The sequence below is a fragment of the Ambystoma mexicanum genome, chromosome 2p (assembly GCF_040938575.1).
Source record: "Ambystoma mexicanum isolate Mex_15411 chromosome 2p, UKY_AmexF1_1, whole genome shotgun sequence".
Taxonomy (NCBI): Eukaryota; Metazoa; Chordata; class Amphibia; order Caudata; family Ambystomatidae; genus Ambystoma; species Ambystoma mexicanum.
The window spans coordinates 1,228,300,096-1,228,319,329 of record NC_090923.1 but is presented as its reverse complement, the minus strand read 5'-3'; the positions used below and the strand labels follow the sequence as shown (position 1 = coordinate 1,228,319,329).

The following is a 19,234-nucleotide window of genomic DNA, read 5'->3' as shown; positions in this document are numbered from 1 at the left end:
AAATAAAAAACCTTTGGTACTATCCAAATAGTCTGTAACTAAAGGAATGAAATCCCTTTGCAACTGCGGGCCGCTTTTTCATTGGTGCCTGAGACAGTTTTATGCTCCAGTCCGACCATGTGTGCGCATTTCCTCCAATCAAAAAAAAAGAAATTATGTTTAAAGACCATTGCTCCAGACAGAGAGAGCACTTTAACATTTGAAGTTACATTATCACACAAACTCAGAGGGTGAGTGCTTTATTAATAGATAAAGTACATGCGACACAGGAAATCAAAAATATGAGGCATTCATCAGGGTGGGAACAATCATTCCTCCAAGTGATGTGGATGGGAGACATCTACCAATGGATACTAAAAAGCATCAATATAACACGTAATAAATTACACACACGAAACATCCAACCCACCAATAAATGAATATATAATTATCACTTGAAATGGAGGCTACACATTAATTATACTTTTACTAACTTGTTTCCATGTTAAAAAACAGGACTGAATTATTTAGAGTAAAGCAATCACAAGGAATATGCAGACTGTGTGCAACCAAGCGCCTCTGGTCACAATGTAAACAAAAACACTAAAAAAGTGGGCTAAGGTTAGAAATAAAAAACGTTTGTTTTTATTTATTTTTTACAAAAAATGACTCTTTGTCATTTAACCTATGCAGCTCTTTATGCACTGACCTCACTATTTCAAACTGTATTTCCTCACTGCTCAGTGGTAAGACTTCAGCACAAGTCAAGCTCTCTCCTCTCTCATAATGGTGAGTGCACAATGAATATTGGAGCGACATATTTAGGTGGTTTACTCAACATTTGAGGGGGTTATAATTGCAGTCTGAACTACTTCCATCCTGACAATTAGTTTGAAAAGAAATCTGCATCACTTTCCATGCATCGTACATTTTATAATGCTCCACAAGGGTCGGACTGAGGTGGAGTATAAAATGAAGTCACAGGTCTCACAGCGCCATGTTGCAAGGATGAAGGTGGCCTGGGTACCAGGTATAGTTACTGGTCTGGTTGAGAGCTCACTGGAGATAGTATAGTTTTCCCAGAACCCTTCTGTACCCACTCCCTGTCCTGAAATGTTTTATCCACTCAATAAAAACATCCCAGGAAAACAAAAGAGTTCTAAACTACACCTCCCATGATGCATCCCACTCACATATCAAAAGAGAGGCATTGGATCTGGCACTATATGGACAGGGCTTAGAATGATAACCTGCACAGAAGCATGGAGACACAGAGAGGATCCTCTTCCCAACTGCAATTGAGGGAATGTAGGGACTTTGCGTTATGGCCACAGTTTGCAACAATGCCTGCCGGAGTTTCTATTTCCCGTAATGCATCACTCTCCCAAACTAAAAACCCGAAATGGATTTATCATGCACCCAAATGCAGTTCAAGAAGGAAACACCACAGAGGGAGACTAGAACAACCTTGGAATCGACCTCCCTTAATGACAATGACGAATTGGGGGAAAAGTATAGTTCTTTCCCATATATCAGCAGCGCTCACAAGGAAAGGTGCCTCTCTTTTTAATGGCAATAACCAACTGACACAGAGAGTTGAGCAGGCGGTCACTCTGGGTATTAGCAAGGTCCAAAACGACCTCCCGAAAGGGGCCCCACTCACAGGTGAGCCTCAGAGGAAGAGAAGATCAGCTCGGCCACAAATGAGCCACAGAATGGAGGCAGGGCGAGCCTGGATCAATCCAAAATGTCAGATTATCCATATGAAGACTTCTTTCTCTGTTCAAACTGAAAGGACTCTTTACCAGTAGAATTCCTCCTGTAATCCCACTGACTGGCCTGACCAAAGGAATCAAGGAGGGGTGTTAGAGTCAGCAGCTTTCCCATCAAGGGATCTCACAACTGGAAGTAGGAGGAGGAGGAAACGCTGCAGACAAAGGGAGCTACCAGTAAGCCCAGTCTGATTCTCTCCAGGTCTGACAACTGGACTGCTGGAGCTCTGGTCCAGTAGATCAACTTCGCCAGCGACCGTAATTGCTGGCCAGCGACAGGAAATCACATTTGGCCTAGAAGGGCCACCCCCATTTCTGGAGGGGCCGAGTTCAGCCTAATCAGGATGCCAGAAATACAGCTGTAGCGGGGTATAGTTCATTCCGAAAAACACACACAACAAGTTGGTTGCTATATCTTGCCAATTGATATACCCTGGACAAGATGGGCAGCCTCGCAAGAGGAGAGATGAAAGTGAGCGGGGACCCCTGACTCCGAGGGGCAGTCTCCTAAGAGGGGAGAACCGAATGAGAAGTGGGCCCTGACTTGGAAAGCTCGCCTCATAGGAGGTGACAAGCAGTGGAGACCCACACACTCACCCAGAAGGGCTGCCATCGAATCAGAAGGCGTTTAAAGGAAGAGACTTTGGTTACAAGCTAGAGGTTGCTGAGGGGAAGGAAAGGATTAAGGTGTTTGCTTTGAAGATTGGGAATCCCCGGGAGAGCCTGGAAACCCATAGCTAGATCGCGTATCTTTCGGCTGAAAGAGACTGTCTCGGTGGAGGACCAGAACTCCTATGCTTTGCCGCCAGAGACGCTGGTATTTTATCCCAACCTACAACGGGTATTTCTGTTGCCCTGTTTTAGATGTTTCTCTAGTTCCTATAGGGGTTACCCACTCCCCACCTGACCAACTTGGGAGCCTAAATGAAGGCTTTGAAAACATAACGTGTGTGTCTGTGTTCTGTTTGGAGGCACTTACACATGTCAGCATGCCACAGAACCCCAACAAAAGTGGCTCACTTTTGCCAACCACAATTACGGAACTTCTAAGCATTTTCTTTCAGTAATTGAGAGCAGGTTGCATTGCAAAGTGCTTTGGCCCAGTGACATTAATCAGCATTACCAGCTGCAGAGCACACTAAGCCATTAAACCGCTGCCCATTGACTCAAAACCAGCCCAAACTGGTTAGCCAGGCCGGCCCTTTGGCCATTGCTATATTAACCTCTAAATCACTCCACAGACCAACTTATCTGAGATCAGAGGGTAACTCTGATTGAGATGCTGGTGGGCTATCAACTATCTCAATGACTACTACCTCCCAGAAAGGGCCCAAAAAAAAACGCACTTTCGCACCAAAAATGTTTTGAAATCCCAAAATCTCCAAAGTACTGTTTTGGAGGTTAAAAAAAGGACATAACCTTTCAATAATGTCCCACAATAACCAGAAGCTTCAGCCATTGTGGTGACTGCCATGAATGCGTTATCCTTCTAAGTGACCGAGGCACCTATAATCACGCATGACGTCAGCCTTGGGAACACAGTGGCACTTCTAGTCCCAAAAACAAGGACATGCCAAACAGTTTGGCAGCTGAACATTTGGACATAATGTGTCCCACGGGAGACTAGTGCTGTGCACCATCTGAAGTGGATCCAACATGGATGGCAGAGAAGATTGTGAATTTTCTTTCTACTACTTTTTTATGGCCATTCACTGGACTCACTGGACCTCAATATGTGATTTGCGGAGAACATGCAACTTCTGCTCCAGCCGCAGCAACAGTTCTCTCTCACAACTGTTCACTTTCCAGATAAATGTTCTGAGCAAAACTGTGCCCTGCAGATTTCTGCCTGTACAAAATGGAGGGCCAAAGTCTCATCCATTTCTTCTTCTTGATATTGTTGTTATGCTCTTCTACTCCTTTTTCTACCGAGAGTTAGGTTTGGCCAGCGTATCTTACTCCAGAAGGGCACAACATTAGATCAATCACTCTTTTTGCAGTGCAATTTGTCTGCACTGTTTTATTTATTTATTTCATGCTCGTGTAGAGGCCTGTTTACAGGGGCCAAAATGCAGGTTTTCAGCGACACAGTAGGACCACTGTATATCCCTCTAGCAGTGACAGTAGGCGAAGCTACTGCATAGGACAAACATACAGGGGCAAACATACATCTGGCCTTTCGCACGAACATACAGGGACACACAAATATCTGGCCTTTTTATATGTTACATTGTACCGTATGCGAACAAGATTCTTCAGGGCGCAGTGGCCAATGGAGAGGGGAAATAGGATCAGAAATAGGATCAGAAAAGGGATCAGGAAAAGGGAAAGTGGACAGAGGAGGGGCAGAAAAACGCAGGTCTGGTGAGATCATGTCCATTAAAAACCATCTCATGCACAGCTCTTTCCATCCTCTGGAGGCACACATTATACAGGTTACATGCTGTGATCAACAATAATTACGGAAGACCTGTTTAGCGATCAGAGAGCCGTTGATTAGTGGGTCTAAGTTCTGACACCTTTAGGGAACTTTGATGAGCCCGGGAGAAAACCTACAAAAAGAGAGAGGATATTAGGGTTTTCTGGACTTGGAGTGGTTGGGTTCCAGACCAAGATGCATGGAAAGTGGATTACATAATTAAGGCTCTCTGGGACCAGTTTTTTAATTCATATCTTTTTCAGTCATTATTTAGGATGGACGAGTCTGTTTACTGAGCACGGCCACAATATTCTGGATCGGGTGTATTTCTTGAAGAGGTTGGAGATGTAAGAGGGGGCCCAAATTCCCTACAGCTTTCCTGTTAATGCAGGGATCCTTGAATTCATGGTGGCATAGGATGGGCAAACAGTGGAGAGTCAGCAAGGCTCCAGAGATGTGCTCACCTTTACTTGCACCAAGGATCATAACTCCTACTCGGTTTTGGAGGGCGTTACTTTAGTTATTGTTTTTTGGGGAGGATGGTATGTAAGCTATATGTAGCTGATGATTGACTATTAGAATTGATGTTCTGAGATATGTATTAGTGTACTAAATCTTGTGTTTCTTTTGTACTTTTGTTTTTATACACATCGTCATGGAATTTTGTATCTATGATGTATTTATGTCACTATATTCTTTTATGTTTTTTTATTTTTTATTTCCTGAATAAACATATAACTGCTGCTGCTACTAGTATCACTCCTACAAGAGATTGCCGGAATCAGGTTTCGCTAGCACTGTTGCCCGGGGTATCAATATTTGTTTGTTGCATGCGAAGGGCAGGTGGAATCCTTCTCATAATGTGCAGTTGGAAAGGGATGCTGATTTAGGAAGGCAGGAATGATGATGGTTGAAATGAAGCTCAAGTTTGGGGCTTTTGCCATGGGTGGGAGGGGTGGATTCAGGGCTATTGGTCGGAATGGAGGGATGGCCGAAGAGTGGCCTGACCCATAGGGGAAGAGGTTAATGTTCTCATGAATGTCATCAACGTAGGTCATTCAATGGCAAGTTGAAGTGATCAATGAGTGCAGAGAGTGGGTTGATTTAGACATTCACTTCCCAGACAGGATGCAATGGTGGGTTTCAGTGTCCTTTTATTTTTGGGTAACATATTTATGGCCTCTAAAATGTTACAATTCTTCTTGTGTTTATTTCCTCCTCAGTTTTACCAGATCCACTAAAGTTTACAGCCTTTTCTTTTCATGTAAAAAAAAATATATGATTCTGCCATCTGATTCCAGGGGGTTTTCCTGTCCAAATCTAGGTGTTTGGAATATGATGTCTGGGTACACATAATACAGTGGCTGGCACATGATTAAGTGGCCTGGCACCTTACCTACCTTTCATGAGGTCTCTTGAGATCCCACAATGGAGATTGTTCCTGCTCAGGAGTAAATCTCACCAACTTCTTTCCTTTGCTGAAGCCTGATTGGACCGTAGGGTATAGTGTAACTCTGAAGAAGATGCTTCTCCAGTTGGCCTGGATAGAATGGCTAACAACCGGCATCGATGGTGCCTGTACAGGGGACCGCAGAAAATATCATGGCAATGAGAAGTATGCAGAATAATTGTCTCTTTATTCTGAAGGGCTGAATAAATTATGTAGTAATTGGAAGTAATTAAAGGCTTTTTAAACTGTACTCAACTCATGTGGCTTGGCATATATCTGGAATGATAAGAGCGCTGCAGAAAGCTGACATAGAAGGTTCAGAAGTGCCCCAGCTCAAGACCCCGGTGCTGCCATAAAAACTGAGTACGGAAAAAATTGTTAACCACGAACCACACCTTTTTTACATTTGTATTTTAATATATCAGATATTAGCTCAGGATAATTAGTTATGAAGGTATTTGTTTTTAGAGGTGCAGGGAAGAAGTGCTCAGCCTTGGTATCTAGGCTGGTGAAATATACAAAGGAAAAAAGGTTTCCTAATTTAAGGAAACCCACGTCCCCTGCACACTATCAACGGGGCAAAGGCCCTAATAATTACATACAGGCCTTTGCCCCATTGATAGTGTGCAGGGGACGTGGGTTTCCTTAAATTAGGAAACTTTTTTTCCTTTGTATAAAAACTGAGTACAACATCACTATACCTTGTAAATAAAGCTCTTTGTTTTGCAGGGTGGCTGAGTAGGTGCATCTTTTCCTATTGGTAGAAACATTTTAAATCATGAGTCGTAGTCCTCAATCCATTCTGTGCAATTATGAACCGACACCATCACAAGGTGGAGGTGGGCATGCTAGGTGCATTCTTTGGCCCACTCTGGCAAAGGGTGAAGACATATGCTGTTGCCCTCGCTTGGCACTAAGTTCCTAGTACTGTTTCCTTGCCTGCACCTCTACATCCGATGTCTACATGTTTTCTTACCCTGAAGATTCCTGCTTAGTCTGCAGCATGCACCACAGCTACTTCTCGGGGCTTCTCTGTAGCTTGCTCGAAGTGTGATTGCTTGTTAGTCTGCGGCATGCACCATAGCTGCTTCTCGGGCCCTTCTCTGGAGCTTGCTCGAAGTGTGATTGCTTGTTAGTCTGCGGCATGCACCATTGTTGCTTCTCAGGGCTTCTCTGTAGCTCGAAGTGTGATTGCTTGTTAATCTGGAGCATGCACCATAGCTGCTTCTCGGGGCTTCTCTGTAGCTTGCTGGAAGTGTGATTGCTTGTTAATCTGGAGCATGCACCATACCTGCTTCTCGGGGCTTCTCTGTAGCTCGCTGGGAGTGTGATTGCTTGTTTGTCTGTGGCAAGCACCATAGCTGCTTTTCAGGGCTTCTCTGTAGCTCGAAGTGTGATTGCTAGTTAATCCGCGGCATGCACCATAGCTGCTTCTCGGGGCTTCTCTGTAGCTCGCTGGAAGTGTGATTGCTTGTTAGTTTGCGGCATGCACCATAGCTGCTTCTCGGGGCTTCTCTGTAGCTCGAAGTGTTATTGCTTGTTAGTCTGCGGCATGCACCATATCTGCTTCCCGGGGCTCCTCTGTAGCTCGAAGTGTGATTGCTTGTTAATCTGTGGCATGCACCATACCTGCTTCTCAGGGCTTCTCTGTAGCACGCTGGAAGTGTGATTGCTAGTTAGTCTGCGGCATGCCCCATAGCTGCTTCCCGGGGCTTCTCTGTAGCTCGCTGGAATTGTGATTGCTTGTTAGTCTGTGGCATGCATCATAGCTGCTTCTCAGGGCTTCTATGTAGCTTGCTCAAAGTGTGATTGCTTGTTAGTCTGCTGCATGCGCTATAGCTGCTTCATGGGGTTTCTCTGTCGCTCACTCGAAGTACGATTGCTTGTTAGTCTGTGGCATGCACCATAGCTGCTTCTCGGGGCTTCTCTGTAGCTCGCTGGAAGTGTGATTGCTTATTAGTTTGCGGCATGCACCATAGCTGCTTCTCAGGGCTTCTCTGTAACTCTAATTGTGATTGCTTGTTAGTCTGTGGCATGCACCATTGCTGCTTCCTGGGGCTTCTCTGTAGCTCGCTGGAAGTGTGATTGCTTGTTAGTCTGCGGCATGTGCCATAGCTGTTTCTCAGGGCTTCTCTGTAGCTCGCTCAAAGTGTGATTGCTCGTTAGTCTGCTGCATGCACTAAAGCTGCTTCTTGGGGCTTCTCTGTCGCTCGCTCAAAGTACGATTGCTTGTTAGGCTGCAGCATGCACCATAGCTTCTTCTCTGGGCTTCTCTGTAGCTCGCTGGAAGTGTGATTGCTTGTTAGTTTGCGGCATGCACCATTGCTGCTTCTCAGGGCTTCTCTGTAGTTCGATGTGTGATTGCTTGTTAGTCTGCAGCATGCACCATAGCTGCTTCCCGGGGCTTATCCTTATCTGTAGCTCGCTGGAATTTTGATTGCTTGTTAGTCTGTGGCATGCACCATAGCTGCTTCTCTGGGTTTCTCTGTAGCTCGCTTGAAGTGTGATTACTTGTTAGTCTGCTGCATGCACAATAGCTGCTTCACGAGACTTCTCTGTCGCTCGCTCGAAGTACGATTGCTTGTTAGTCTGCTGCATGTACCATAGCTGCTTCTCAGGGCTTCTATGTAGCTCGCTCGAAGTGTGATTGCTTGTTAGTCTTCTGCATGCACTATAGCTGCTTCACGGGGCTTCTCTGTCACTCGCTCGAAGTACGATTGCTTGTTAGTCTACAGCATGCACCGTAGCTGCTTCTCGGGGGTTCTCTGCAGCTCTCTGGAAGTGTGATTGCTTGTTAGTTTGCGACATGCACCATAGCTGCTTCTCAGGGCTTCTCTGTAGCTCGAAGTGTGATTGCTTGTTACTCTGCGGCATGCACCACAGTTGCTTCCTAGGGCTTCTCTGTAGCTCGCTGGAAGTGTGATTGCTTGTTAGTCTGCGGCATGCACCATAGCTGCTTCACAGGGCTTCTCTGTAGCCCGCTGGAATTGTGATTGCTTGTTAGTCTGCGGCATGCACCATATCTGCTTCTCGTGGCTTCTCTGTAGCTCGCTCGAAGTGTGATTGCTTGTTAGTCTGCTGCATGCACTATAGCTGCTTCTCGGGGCTTCTCTGTTGCTCGCTGGAAGTGTGATTGCTTGTTAGCCTGCTGCATGCACCATAGCTGCTTATCGGGGCTTCTATGTAGCTCGCTGGAAGTGTGATTGCTTGTTAGTCTGCTGCATGCACTATAGCTGCTTCTCGGGGCTTCTCTGTTGCTCACTCGAAGTGTGATTGCTTGTTAGCCTGCTGCATGCACCATAGCTGCTTCTCGGGGCTTCTCTGTAGCTCGCTGGAACTGTGATTGCTTGTTAGTCTGCTGCATGCACTATAGCTGCTTCTCGGGGCTTCTCTGTAGCTCGCTCGAAGTGTGATTGCTTGTTAGCCTGCTGCATGCACCATAGCTGCTTATCGGGGCTTCTATGTAGCTCGCTGGAAGTGTGATTGCTTGTTAGTCTGCTGCATGCACTATAGCTGCTTCTCGGGGCTTCTCTGTTGCTCGCTGGAAGTGTGATTGCTTGTTAGCCTGCTGCATGCACCATAGCTGCTTATCGGGGCTTCTATGTAGCTCGCTGGAAGTGTGATTGCTTGTTAGTCTGCTGCATGCACTATAGCTGCTTCTCGGGGCTTCTCTGTTGCTCACTCGAAGTGTGATTGCGGTTTATAGTCATAATCTCGAATACAAATATGTCGAAAGTCATAATGTTGAAAAAATAAAGTCGAAAACAAAAATGTCGAATTTCTTTTTTTTGTTGATTTTTATTCAAAATGGGGGGGTTCCCCCCCCAACCCCCTTTTTTTAATTTTTTTTAATGTTTTACCCCTTTTTTTTACCACCGGAACCCCAAAAAAACATGTAAATTAAAAAAAAAACAATTCGACATTTTTGTTTTCGACATTATTGTTTCGACATTATTGTAATTCGACATTTTGTTTTCGAGATAATGACTGGACACCGTGATTGCTTGTTAGCCTGCTGCATGCACCATAGCTGCTTCTCGGGGCTTCTCTGTAGCTCGCTGGAACTGTGATTGTTTGTTAATCTGCTGCATGCACTATAGCTGCTTCTCGGGGCTTCTCTGTAGCTCGCTCGAAGTGTGATTGCTTGTTGATGAGCAACTCCTACCCACGCCATGAGCCGTTCACCAACATTTTCACTTCTCAATTTCGGGCATATTTTCTGCGTTCAAGAATAGTAATTCTAGTGTGAATTTGTTTCACTTTCTTGTGACAGGAAAGTAAGTAGTCACATGTGGTGTCAATCACATTCAGCACTGCTAATTGTATCGGTTGCTGACCCCGAAACTAGTTCAGTATCACAGGAGGATATTAAACAGCCACACACTTACACCAGAAGTCTGAGCTGCCCCCACACTACACGTTCAGCAGCTTCCACATGAAGTAGATGGTTTGTACTGGCGCCTGTGGCAATGTTTCCTTTCTTCTTAAGTATCCTCTGACTAATTTTGGCCCTGCTTTTCTGTCCCGTCAGGTTCCAAGGAATCTCTTTTTTCCTCTACGATAACAGCCAGCGAGGAAGCCATGACTGTTTTAGAAGAAATCATCATGTACACCTTTCAACAGTGTGTGTACTACATCTCCAAGGTAGGTGCTGGATATATACTATTACATCTGCTCCTCAATCCCTCGGCACATGAGGAAGGGTGACAATGGTGCTGGCTTGCCTTGGTCTTGGTAGTCGCCTCTAAATGGAGATGTGTGCTTATCTCTTTATGAAGCTAAATATCAGAAATACAAACAAACACTCATATGAATACATATATAACTCTCTTATAACTGCCCCTCTCCGTGGAGTCTGTTCACCCATACGGCAAGCCCGCTAGGCCACTCACAAGGTTGATAGATATGGAAATGTACTCGCTTCAGGGCTTTACTAGGAAGGAGACCTGCTCTAGAAAACACGGCTTGCAGTTATTTGCCCGTTACATTGCATTATCTGTCAGCAGTGCAGCATTAAAGTGCCACAAAAGTGTGCCACCATCTTGATGAGAGATACTTACAGGGTTAGGGTGTTTTGTGCCCACACCTGAATGTGACCATTGTAGGCCCCAACATTGTGGTGGTGCATGAACTCTGTGGTTAGGTGAACCGGCAGAAGATATTGAAAATGGGAAAATGACATAGAGCCGGTTAATGATGAGACATGGTGGCATTTAAAGCGTGGCATAAGTTTACCTACATACTTCACCTCTGACCATGGCATAATGGTCAGTCGTGTAGCACTGTTTATACCCCACTGCTACAGCAGGTGGGAAACATGGCATTGAGTGGTATTGCTCCTCAAGGGCCATGGATATCATTCCCATTGATACTCATTGAGGCTAGACCATTCTCCACGATGGGAATCTGCGGCCTTTGCTGACCTGCTGTTTTACTGTTTATGCCACCAGAGGAGGATGATGTGCATCCTGCTCCACCGGCAGCCATTTTGGTGGTGGGATATGCGGCTCTGGTCTGAGCATTATTATCTGCAATAGAGGGCGAGAAGAAATGTTTTACCATACAAGCATACATGCTGCAAGTTGGCGTCCTTCTTCTTCACTTCAAAAGGGATGATCACATCACTCCTGCTCTGCCTTCACTTTCCTGGATGCCCATTCCCAAACGCATTATCGTCAAATCTATCTGCGTCACTCATTGCGCCTTCTACAATGCTGGTCCCCCGTCATCACAATAAAATGTAATCAATACATCCCTGCCCAGAAGCCGCTGATCCTTATCCAGGGTCCTCCACAACACCCGGGCCTTTTACTGATAGGGTGGATGTGCTTTCACTGCGCCTTCCCCACTCTGGAAAGAGTCTTCCTTGTTGAATATCACACAGCATAGAATGGGGCAAGAAAACACATTTTGTGATGATATTTGGGGCGTGGTTGACAAGACACATTTCGATTGTCAGAGCAATGCCACGGACACACCAGGCCAATGGGATAGGTAGGGGGAGGCGGGAGAATATGACAATCACAACATTAAGTCTGTGCAAGAATGGGCACTTTGTAGACGGGGCAACCGTGACCTGACACGCCTGTTCTTCAGCAACATGGAGAGATGGTTACAATTTTCAGTTTCTGACTGTAAAAATATCCTAAGCGAGACTGCGGGCAGCGCTAATGTTGGAGATGAACGACCATTTTCCTTTCAATTCATGTACAGGCCCTGCACTGTTGGTAATGTGGCAACATCTAGGGATTCACATCATATGCTGAATTATATTAAAGCTGAGAGATGACTCATGAAGTAAAATGCTGGAAAGGCAAAACAGGAGAGCGAGTGGCCCTTGCTGGGATCTGTGTGCTACCTGCATGTCACTTCACCTGTGTACATCCTTGTGGTGTCCTCTCAGTCTCAGCTACTTTGTTTTTTCGGAAGAAGTGAATCATACTTGCTTATGAAAAGTTGTTTTATGCAAATGTCGTATATCTTGTCAGGTTGATTTATCATGGGAATTTGTATTTTACAAGTCAGATGTAGAGAACAAAGTTCTAGTTTAGTCCTTGAAAGACAACTACTTAAAAAGTATTGTAAGTTAATTGTGAAATGGGTGTTGGACTTGTAGAAGATGTGCTACGGCGTGGTCATTTATTTGAAAGAGCACTTGTTCACCTAAAAAAGGCACCATGGGACTGGACAGAAGCTGTACAAACTTTGATATATTAAAAGACTAAAAAACACAAGCACAGTTTAAACAGAAGAGTCCTACATTTCATTAAAAATCCCTGATGGCGGAGAAAAATAAAATAAATAAATAAGCCCAGCAGGAGGGCGTGATCTGCAGAAAGGGAGGGTGTCTGTCCATCGAGATTCCTGTGGTCCGCAGTGACAAAACCTCAGGGACCCTGGGGCCGCTTCAGGGCAAATCCCAGATGTGGTAAAATGAGAACAAACTCTCTCCGCAGTGGGAACCCCAGCGCGTGACACAATCGCAGTGTCCAACTCCTGCTCACAGGGTCTCCCGAAGCCACTCCATAGTGGGCTAGCGGGCAGAGAAAGTCTTAGTATCAGTGTCCTCAAGAAGGGTGCGGAGGAGGAGAAAAAGAGGAAAAAAGAATATTAATCTCCCACCCATATACATTTCCTGGCCTTATTCATGTTTGATCCAGATCCCTTCATAGATCCCTTAGCAGTTCAAAGTTACTAGGTCATCTATTCGGCTATCTAGATTGTAAACTGTGGAACCAGGAAACCAGGACTCAAATCCCACCTTACACACTTGACACATTATGTAACCCTCATCAGATAACCTTACCTCGGTTCCTTATGTTCTTTAACTCATAGCATGTGAGTTTGCTACAGGGATGTTCCTTCCATGTATGGGTGAATAGGTTATAGTATTGTTCCATATGTAAATGTAGAATTAACCATGTATAGGGATATGGGGCACAGTTAGTCATAACAGCAGGGCTAGGAAAGGGCACGCCCACTAACCAGCACTACTAAAATCTCACCCATCTGCATACACCTCTCAAATTCTGAACGAAACACAACCATACCTCTACAGTACAACAAACCGCCCCCACTTTCACTACACCACAACATCGAAACAAACCACACATAACCTCGCCCAACAGCATATGGTGGCTACCAAACAAAAAACACACCTACGCTCAGCGAACAGTGTCAACTGAACTGAAGCTGCGAATGGCACATCACAGCTCTCTTGCTCTTTCTTCCGCTCAGTCCTACTAACTTACCCCCCTCTGCCCTTGCTTTACAGATCCGCCATAGCGCCAAGAAACCATGCAGGTGGCAACAGTGCACGGTATAGGAACCTTTAACATAACATATAGTAAGTCTCCCCGTGTCTCTCTCCTTCTCCAGGTCTCTCTCTGGGTGTCTCTCTCTCTCTCTCACACACTCTCTCTCTCTCTCTCTCTCTGGGTCTCTCTCTCTCTCTGGGCCTCTCTTTCTCAGGGTCTCTCTCTCTCTCTCTCTCTCTCTCTGGGTTCTTTCTCTTGGGGTCTCTCTCAGGGCCTCTCGCTCCCCCCATCCACACCGTTGGCTACCCTTTCTGTCTGGTAGGCCTGCTGCTGTCTCTCTTTCCCGATTACTGTTCCACCCATCTATCCCTCTCGTGTTTTTTCTTTCTCAAGCTTTTTTGTCCTTTCTCGCATTCTTCCCCTCTCAATGTTAATTTTCTTTCTTTCACGCTCACTTTCAATCCCAAAGTGTAGGCAAGAGGTAGAATTTGAGAAGGGACACACAGTGTGTGGTTTTTTGTGCGATTTGTTTCCACCTGTTTACCACCTCTGGTCATGCTAGTCCCTGTAGTCGTTCTTACCCACAACTCCTTCTCTCCCAAAACACCCTCACCTGGGATTTTTTTGATCTAGCTCTGTGCTTTTAGGGAGATGCTGATGTTATTTATAAGCAGTCTTCTGAAAGATGTTGGCTTATTTACATCTGTAAACCAGCTCCCGGTGTAAAAAACATTTCTTAACCAGGTGTTCTTTAAACCACTTCATCCATAAGGTGGGGTGAGGGTATGTGTGTAGAAAGACATTAGCCAGAAACTTCCATAATAGTCTAAGGGACTAACACCATTTCCAGCTTTTGATATATTATATCGAGGTAGTACCAATATGGTAGTGCCTGAATGATGTGTATGCCAAGGCTACACAAAAGCTGAAATTATTGTCTCTCCAATCGCTTGTTCTATTTCCTTCTGCATCTTCATTTCTCTTTTCTTGTCACTGGTTGTGGGGTGTAGCAGTTGATAGGGATAACTGCCTGGTGGGGCAGTCGCCCACCAGCACCAGGTAGTTACCACATCAACTGCTACCCCACTCTCTACTTTGTGTTGGTAACTGTGTCTAACCAGGGGAGAAGAAGAAGGTTGTGAGAGGACAAGTTACCTGACTGATTTGGAACCTAAAGGCAGTGGGGTTACTGCACTGGATTGGGAGGTAAGCAGAGGTCACACTGAATCTGTTGGTTGTTTCCATGATCATCAGTCTGGCTTCAGACCCGCCAGAAGCACGAAAACTGCTCTCCTGAACATCCATGAAGACCTGCTCTCCAACCTTGATTCCAACACTCCCTGTGTCCTCATCCTACTTGATCTATCTTCTGCCTTTGACACGGTCAACCATGCCATCCTGCTCAACCGTCTCTGTGATAACCTGGGGATCACCGGCCAGTCCCTGGTGTTGCTGACCTCTTTCCTCTCTCATCGACCCTCCCAGGTTCAACTTGGGTGCTTCCTCTCCTCTATCTCTATCTCTGCCTGTGGTGTTCCCCAGGGGTCTAACCTCTCTCCATGGCCATTCAACCAATACCTGGCATTTCTTGCCCACCGCATTACCGCGCTGTGCCCCAACTTCCAGTGCTATGCGGATGACACTCAGCTCATTTTCAGGCTACCCTCAGCCACCTCTTCTCCCTCTCTCATCTCTGACTGTCTGTCTGCCATCCAGGAGTGGTGTGCCGCCAAACGATCTCTGCCTTACTGCCAGTAAAACCGAGATTCTCCTCATCGGCACACCGACTCCCTCCTTCCTGTCACTCTCTGGCCAGCCCCTCTTGGCTGTCTTCCTGCTCCCACCTGGGAGGCTAAAAACCTTGGAGTCATCTTCGACTCCTCACTCTCCTTCTCTCCTCACATCCTTGACGTCTCTAAGAAGTCACACTATCAGCTACACCTCCTCAGAGGTATTCTTCCTTTCCTCTCCATCTCCCAGAAGCTCACTGTCTCCAGAGCTCTGGTTTTCTCTAGGCTGGACTATTGCAACAGCCTCTTTCTAAATCTCTCTGCTTCTACTCTCTGCCCTCCCCCAGGGATTATATCTCTCCAGGACTGAAATCTCTGCACCCGCTCCCAGTGGCTGCGAGGATTACGTTCAAAACCCTCTGCATTGTCCACAAGGCCTTCTGGGGCCTCAATACCTTCAACTCTCTCTTCCTACATATCTTCCTTCTCGAGCTCTTCGCTCTTCCGCCTCCAACTCCCTCAGGATCAGTCGCTTCTCCAAGCAACAAGTTGATGGTCGATCTCTTTCCTCGACTGGGGCCTCCCTCCGGAACAGCCTCCCTGCCACCCTGAAACTTGAGGAGAATCTTCTCTGGTTCCGGAAGCACCTCAAAACCTTTCTCTTTGCTTCTGCTTTTTCTCCTCCTCTCCCCTGCTGACTTCCTGGCTGAAACTGATACTGCACTGGTTACCTGGCCACCCTCTGATCTCGGGCCCAGGTCACCTCGCCCGCCAGTCGCACACCTGCACTGCCTTCCTGGCAACCCCCGCACTTGGGGACTGTTTTTCTGTTTCTCTACAGTCCCACTACCAGCACTTCACACCTTATGTCTGCACTTACCCTGGCACTTGCCACCTTCTGGCCGTACTTTTGCTTTGTGTTATTTATTTGTTATTTATTCTATTGTATCCTATGTACTGCACTGTCACCTCCCCCACCCACTCTTTCCCCTTTTTCCCCCTTCCCTAGCACTTGCGTGATCTGAATGACACCTGGCCTGGTAGGATCGTTGTCTATCTTTCCTCTGTTCCCCTCCCTTGTCGCGCCTTTTAACACTATAGGCGCGTTATAAATGCCATAACATATCATATCACTATGCGTGATGGTGTTGGCTGTGTCTTGTAGGGGGCATGTGGTTGATAGACTATATCTGAGGGGGTTGACTGTGCTAAAAGATGGTACTCTTTCTAATACGCCAGTACAAAGCTGAGCATGTTTCTCTGCTTATTGCACAATACTTAGAGTGGGAAAAGGGAGAAATAAAGTGATTGTGTTCCCTTTGCTTAGCCAAGGAATAATATGGGGGTGTGTATCTTGATAGACTCATAAAAAGGAGACTACTTTGCCATGTGTCGTACATAAAAAAGAATAAGAGAAATTCTCCTTGTAGGATATAGGTGTCTGCGCTAGCGCCTAATGAAAGAAAAGGGACAGTTCTGACACGTAGTATACCATTTGTTCATGTAAAGGTATCTTTACGATAGGTGCCAACACATGGCCAGTGTTTTGTGCTATGGGCCTTTTTCAAGGCAGTTCAAATTATTTAGTATCCATAGACTATTTGAGAAATAATAAACATCTTTTGTAATAGATCTAAAAACTATTGATAACTTGGTTTGATATTCCTAATAGAAGGCTTAATTGAAATAAGGAATAATTAAAAGTAAGTGTAACCAATGTAGACATGGCATTCAAAGAAAAAAGGAAAATAAGTAATGAGGAAAAGAAAAAAGAAAGAACAATCCATTACTAGAACTAAAGAAATGTAGCATGTGATATAATCATTTGGTTACATGCATGTGCTCTGGATGCAAGATAACAAAACATACATGAAACTTTAAAGCAAACATAAGTAGAGACATAGATAAGTGTGCCTACATTATTTTTAATAAATATGGACAATATATTTTAAATGTATTGGGGGGCGTGGCTAAAGAGCCATGTAAGTGGACGTGTCCTCGTAGAGGCTCCTGTTGATCCGGACAACACCCTGCAAAAAACCGCGTGGAAACTGCTGCAGAGAGTCCATAAACATAGGATAGAGCAGCTGAAGCCTCAGGGCACAACTGTGAGCAGTACGGTGGTGAAAGATGAAGAGACCGAAACACTAGAAGCTTTGAAGCTCTGGAGACTTGTCTGCCGAAGAGGGGAAGATGGCCGCCACGTGACAACAAAGGAGATAAAGAGAAGAGCCAAGTGACGGCAGTTCGGTGCCGCTCAGCGGGTCAAATCATATCCAGAGGGGGATTGCGGTGTTGAGGATAGCCACAAGAGGGCGGGGGACCTCGCAGGCTGCGGGGACCGACCAAAGTCACAGCAGCACCAGCGCCCAATAGCCTACGGGGTACACTGCGTCCATGACCCCTAGCAAGATAACCGACGGCGGGACCCGAGGGGTCGGACTGGTGCGTGAGACCCAAGGGCCCTGAGGGTGCGTGCACACAGTGCACAGGGGACCGACCGTGGGGACAGCACCACTAGCGCCCAACAGCATTCGGGGTGCACTGTGCCCGCGACCTGCAATAAGAAAATCGACAGCGAGACCCGTCCGAGGTTCGGACTGGCCTGTGGGACCCAGGGGCATCGGGGGTGCGTGCACAGAGCACCCCGTGCCCTGACACTGAAACGGGACTCGGCAGAGCGCCGGCCGAGTCTCCCTGCACAAGAGAGTGTGCCAACAAAGTGCAGTGTGAGGACGATGGCCTAAGGGGCCCCAGTAGACACAGGAGCAAGGGGGTGTTTGAGGAAGATGGAGTGAGCACAAAACACCACACACACACACTATAGCGTGAGGAACTGGCACCCGCCAGCTGGGAGCTGCCCAAGCGCGGTATACTGGCAATAAGAGAGTGTGAAGCCGAAGGAGGGGAAAAAATAAAAAGAAAAAAAAAAAGGACCACGGCCCAAAACCATAACGAGGGAGGGGCCCCAACAGAGGACAGGACGAACGGACCCCCACAACAGTGGGAGCGGGAGAACAGAGTAGCGGGCGGTTACTAATGCAGAGGAACACTGCTGAACAAGTAAGCAGCTGATATAAGCTACAAAGTCAGTGACTGGTGGACCGCCCTTGTGTGAGCAGGAACGGCCTGGGACCCTGGAGGGAGGCTTGGAGGCCAGCTCTAGGACCCAACAAGCAGCAACGGGAGCGCCAAGCAACACACAGGACACCAGAGACCACCTAGTGATGACTGACAAGCCAAAACTGTGGGACTGACAAGGGAAGCGACCCCGGCCACCCAGTCTGGTCGAGAGGAACAAAGCGCAAGGCACCAGGCCAGAAAGAGAGCACATACTGCGCACTGGAAAAGTGGCAAGCTGAGCAGTCCCCCCCCCCACAAGGCGGGTACAGGGCATGTTGGGCTTGACTGGCAATGGGGCTCCACCGGACAGTCACAGGGCAGCAATTGAGCAGTTGCACAGGACGGAGGGAGCGCACCGCAAGGCTCCAAGCGTGGCATGTGCAGGCAACCGGCTGACACAGTGAGTACATGCCCTGAGAATTAAAAAGGCAACTGTTCGAGCTGCCCCGCTTGGGAGGGTGCCTGGATGCTGGAGAGAGGCCTGAGGAGCTGCGAAGCACGCCATATGATTGCCCAAAAGGTGCTTGCGGCATGAGAAGCTGGGCACACTGGGGCGACGAACCTGACGCAGTGCCAACCCATGCAAAACGGAAGTGGAAGCCCATGGTGAAACCACAGCTGAAGTGAAGCCTAATTGGGGGCAGACATAACTTGATAGGCACAGAGGAAGCGCTAAAATTCTTCTGAGAGACAGAGGTCCACCTCATCATCTGGTCCGACACCAACGGAACTATCAGCCCTGGTGACACAAGCCAAGGGACACTGACCTGGAGCTGCACTCATAAGAGACTCCCAGCCACGCCAGATCCAAGAGGCACACGACAGAGGCTCCAACATGGCATCTAAGAATCCCAAAACGAAAGAGAAGCAACCCACCATAGAGAAATTCACCAGGTCATCCCAAGGTCTGGAGGGTACCAACAATAAAGAGAGGAGCCCACAAACAGACACTGGACAGACTAGAAGCGATAAGCAGATCCTCGAGGCAATAGCAGAGCTAAAGG

At 46.8% G+C, this 19,234-nt stretch overlaps 1 protein-coding gene across 1 annotated transcript in view; it reads left to right on the top strand.

Moving 5' to 3' along the window:
- Positions 1–19,234, top strand: part of RADIL (Rap associating with DIL domain) — a 781,529-nt gene that overhangs the window by 532,107 nt on the left and 230,188 nt on the right. The window contains exon 8 of the mRNA XM_069645514.1: positions 10,152–10,264. Coding sequence (XP_069501615.1) covers positions 10,152–10,264 — 113 coding nt within the window. The remainder of the gene's footprint in view (positions 1–10,151; positions 10,265–19,234) is intronic.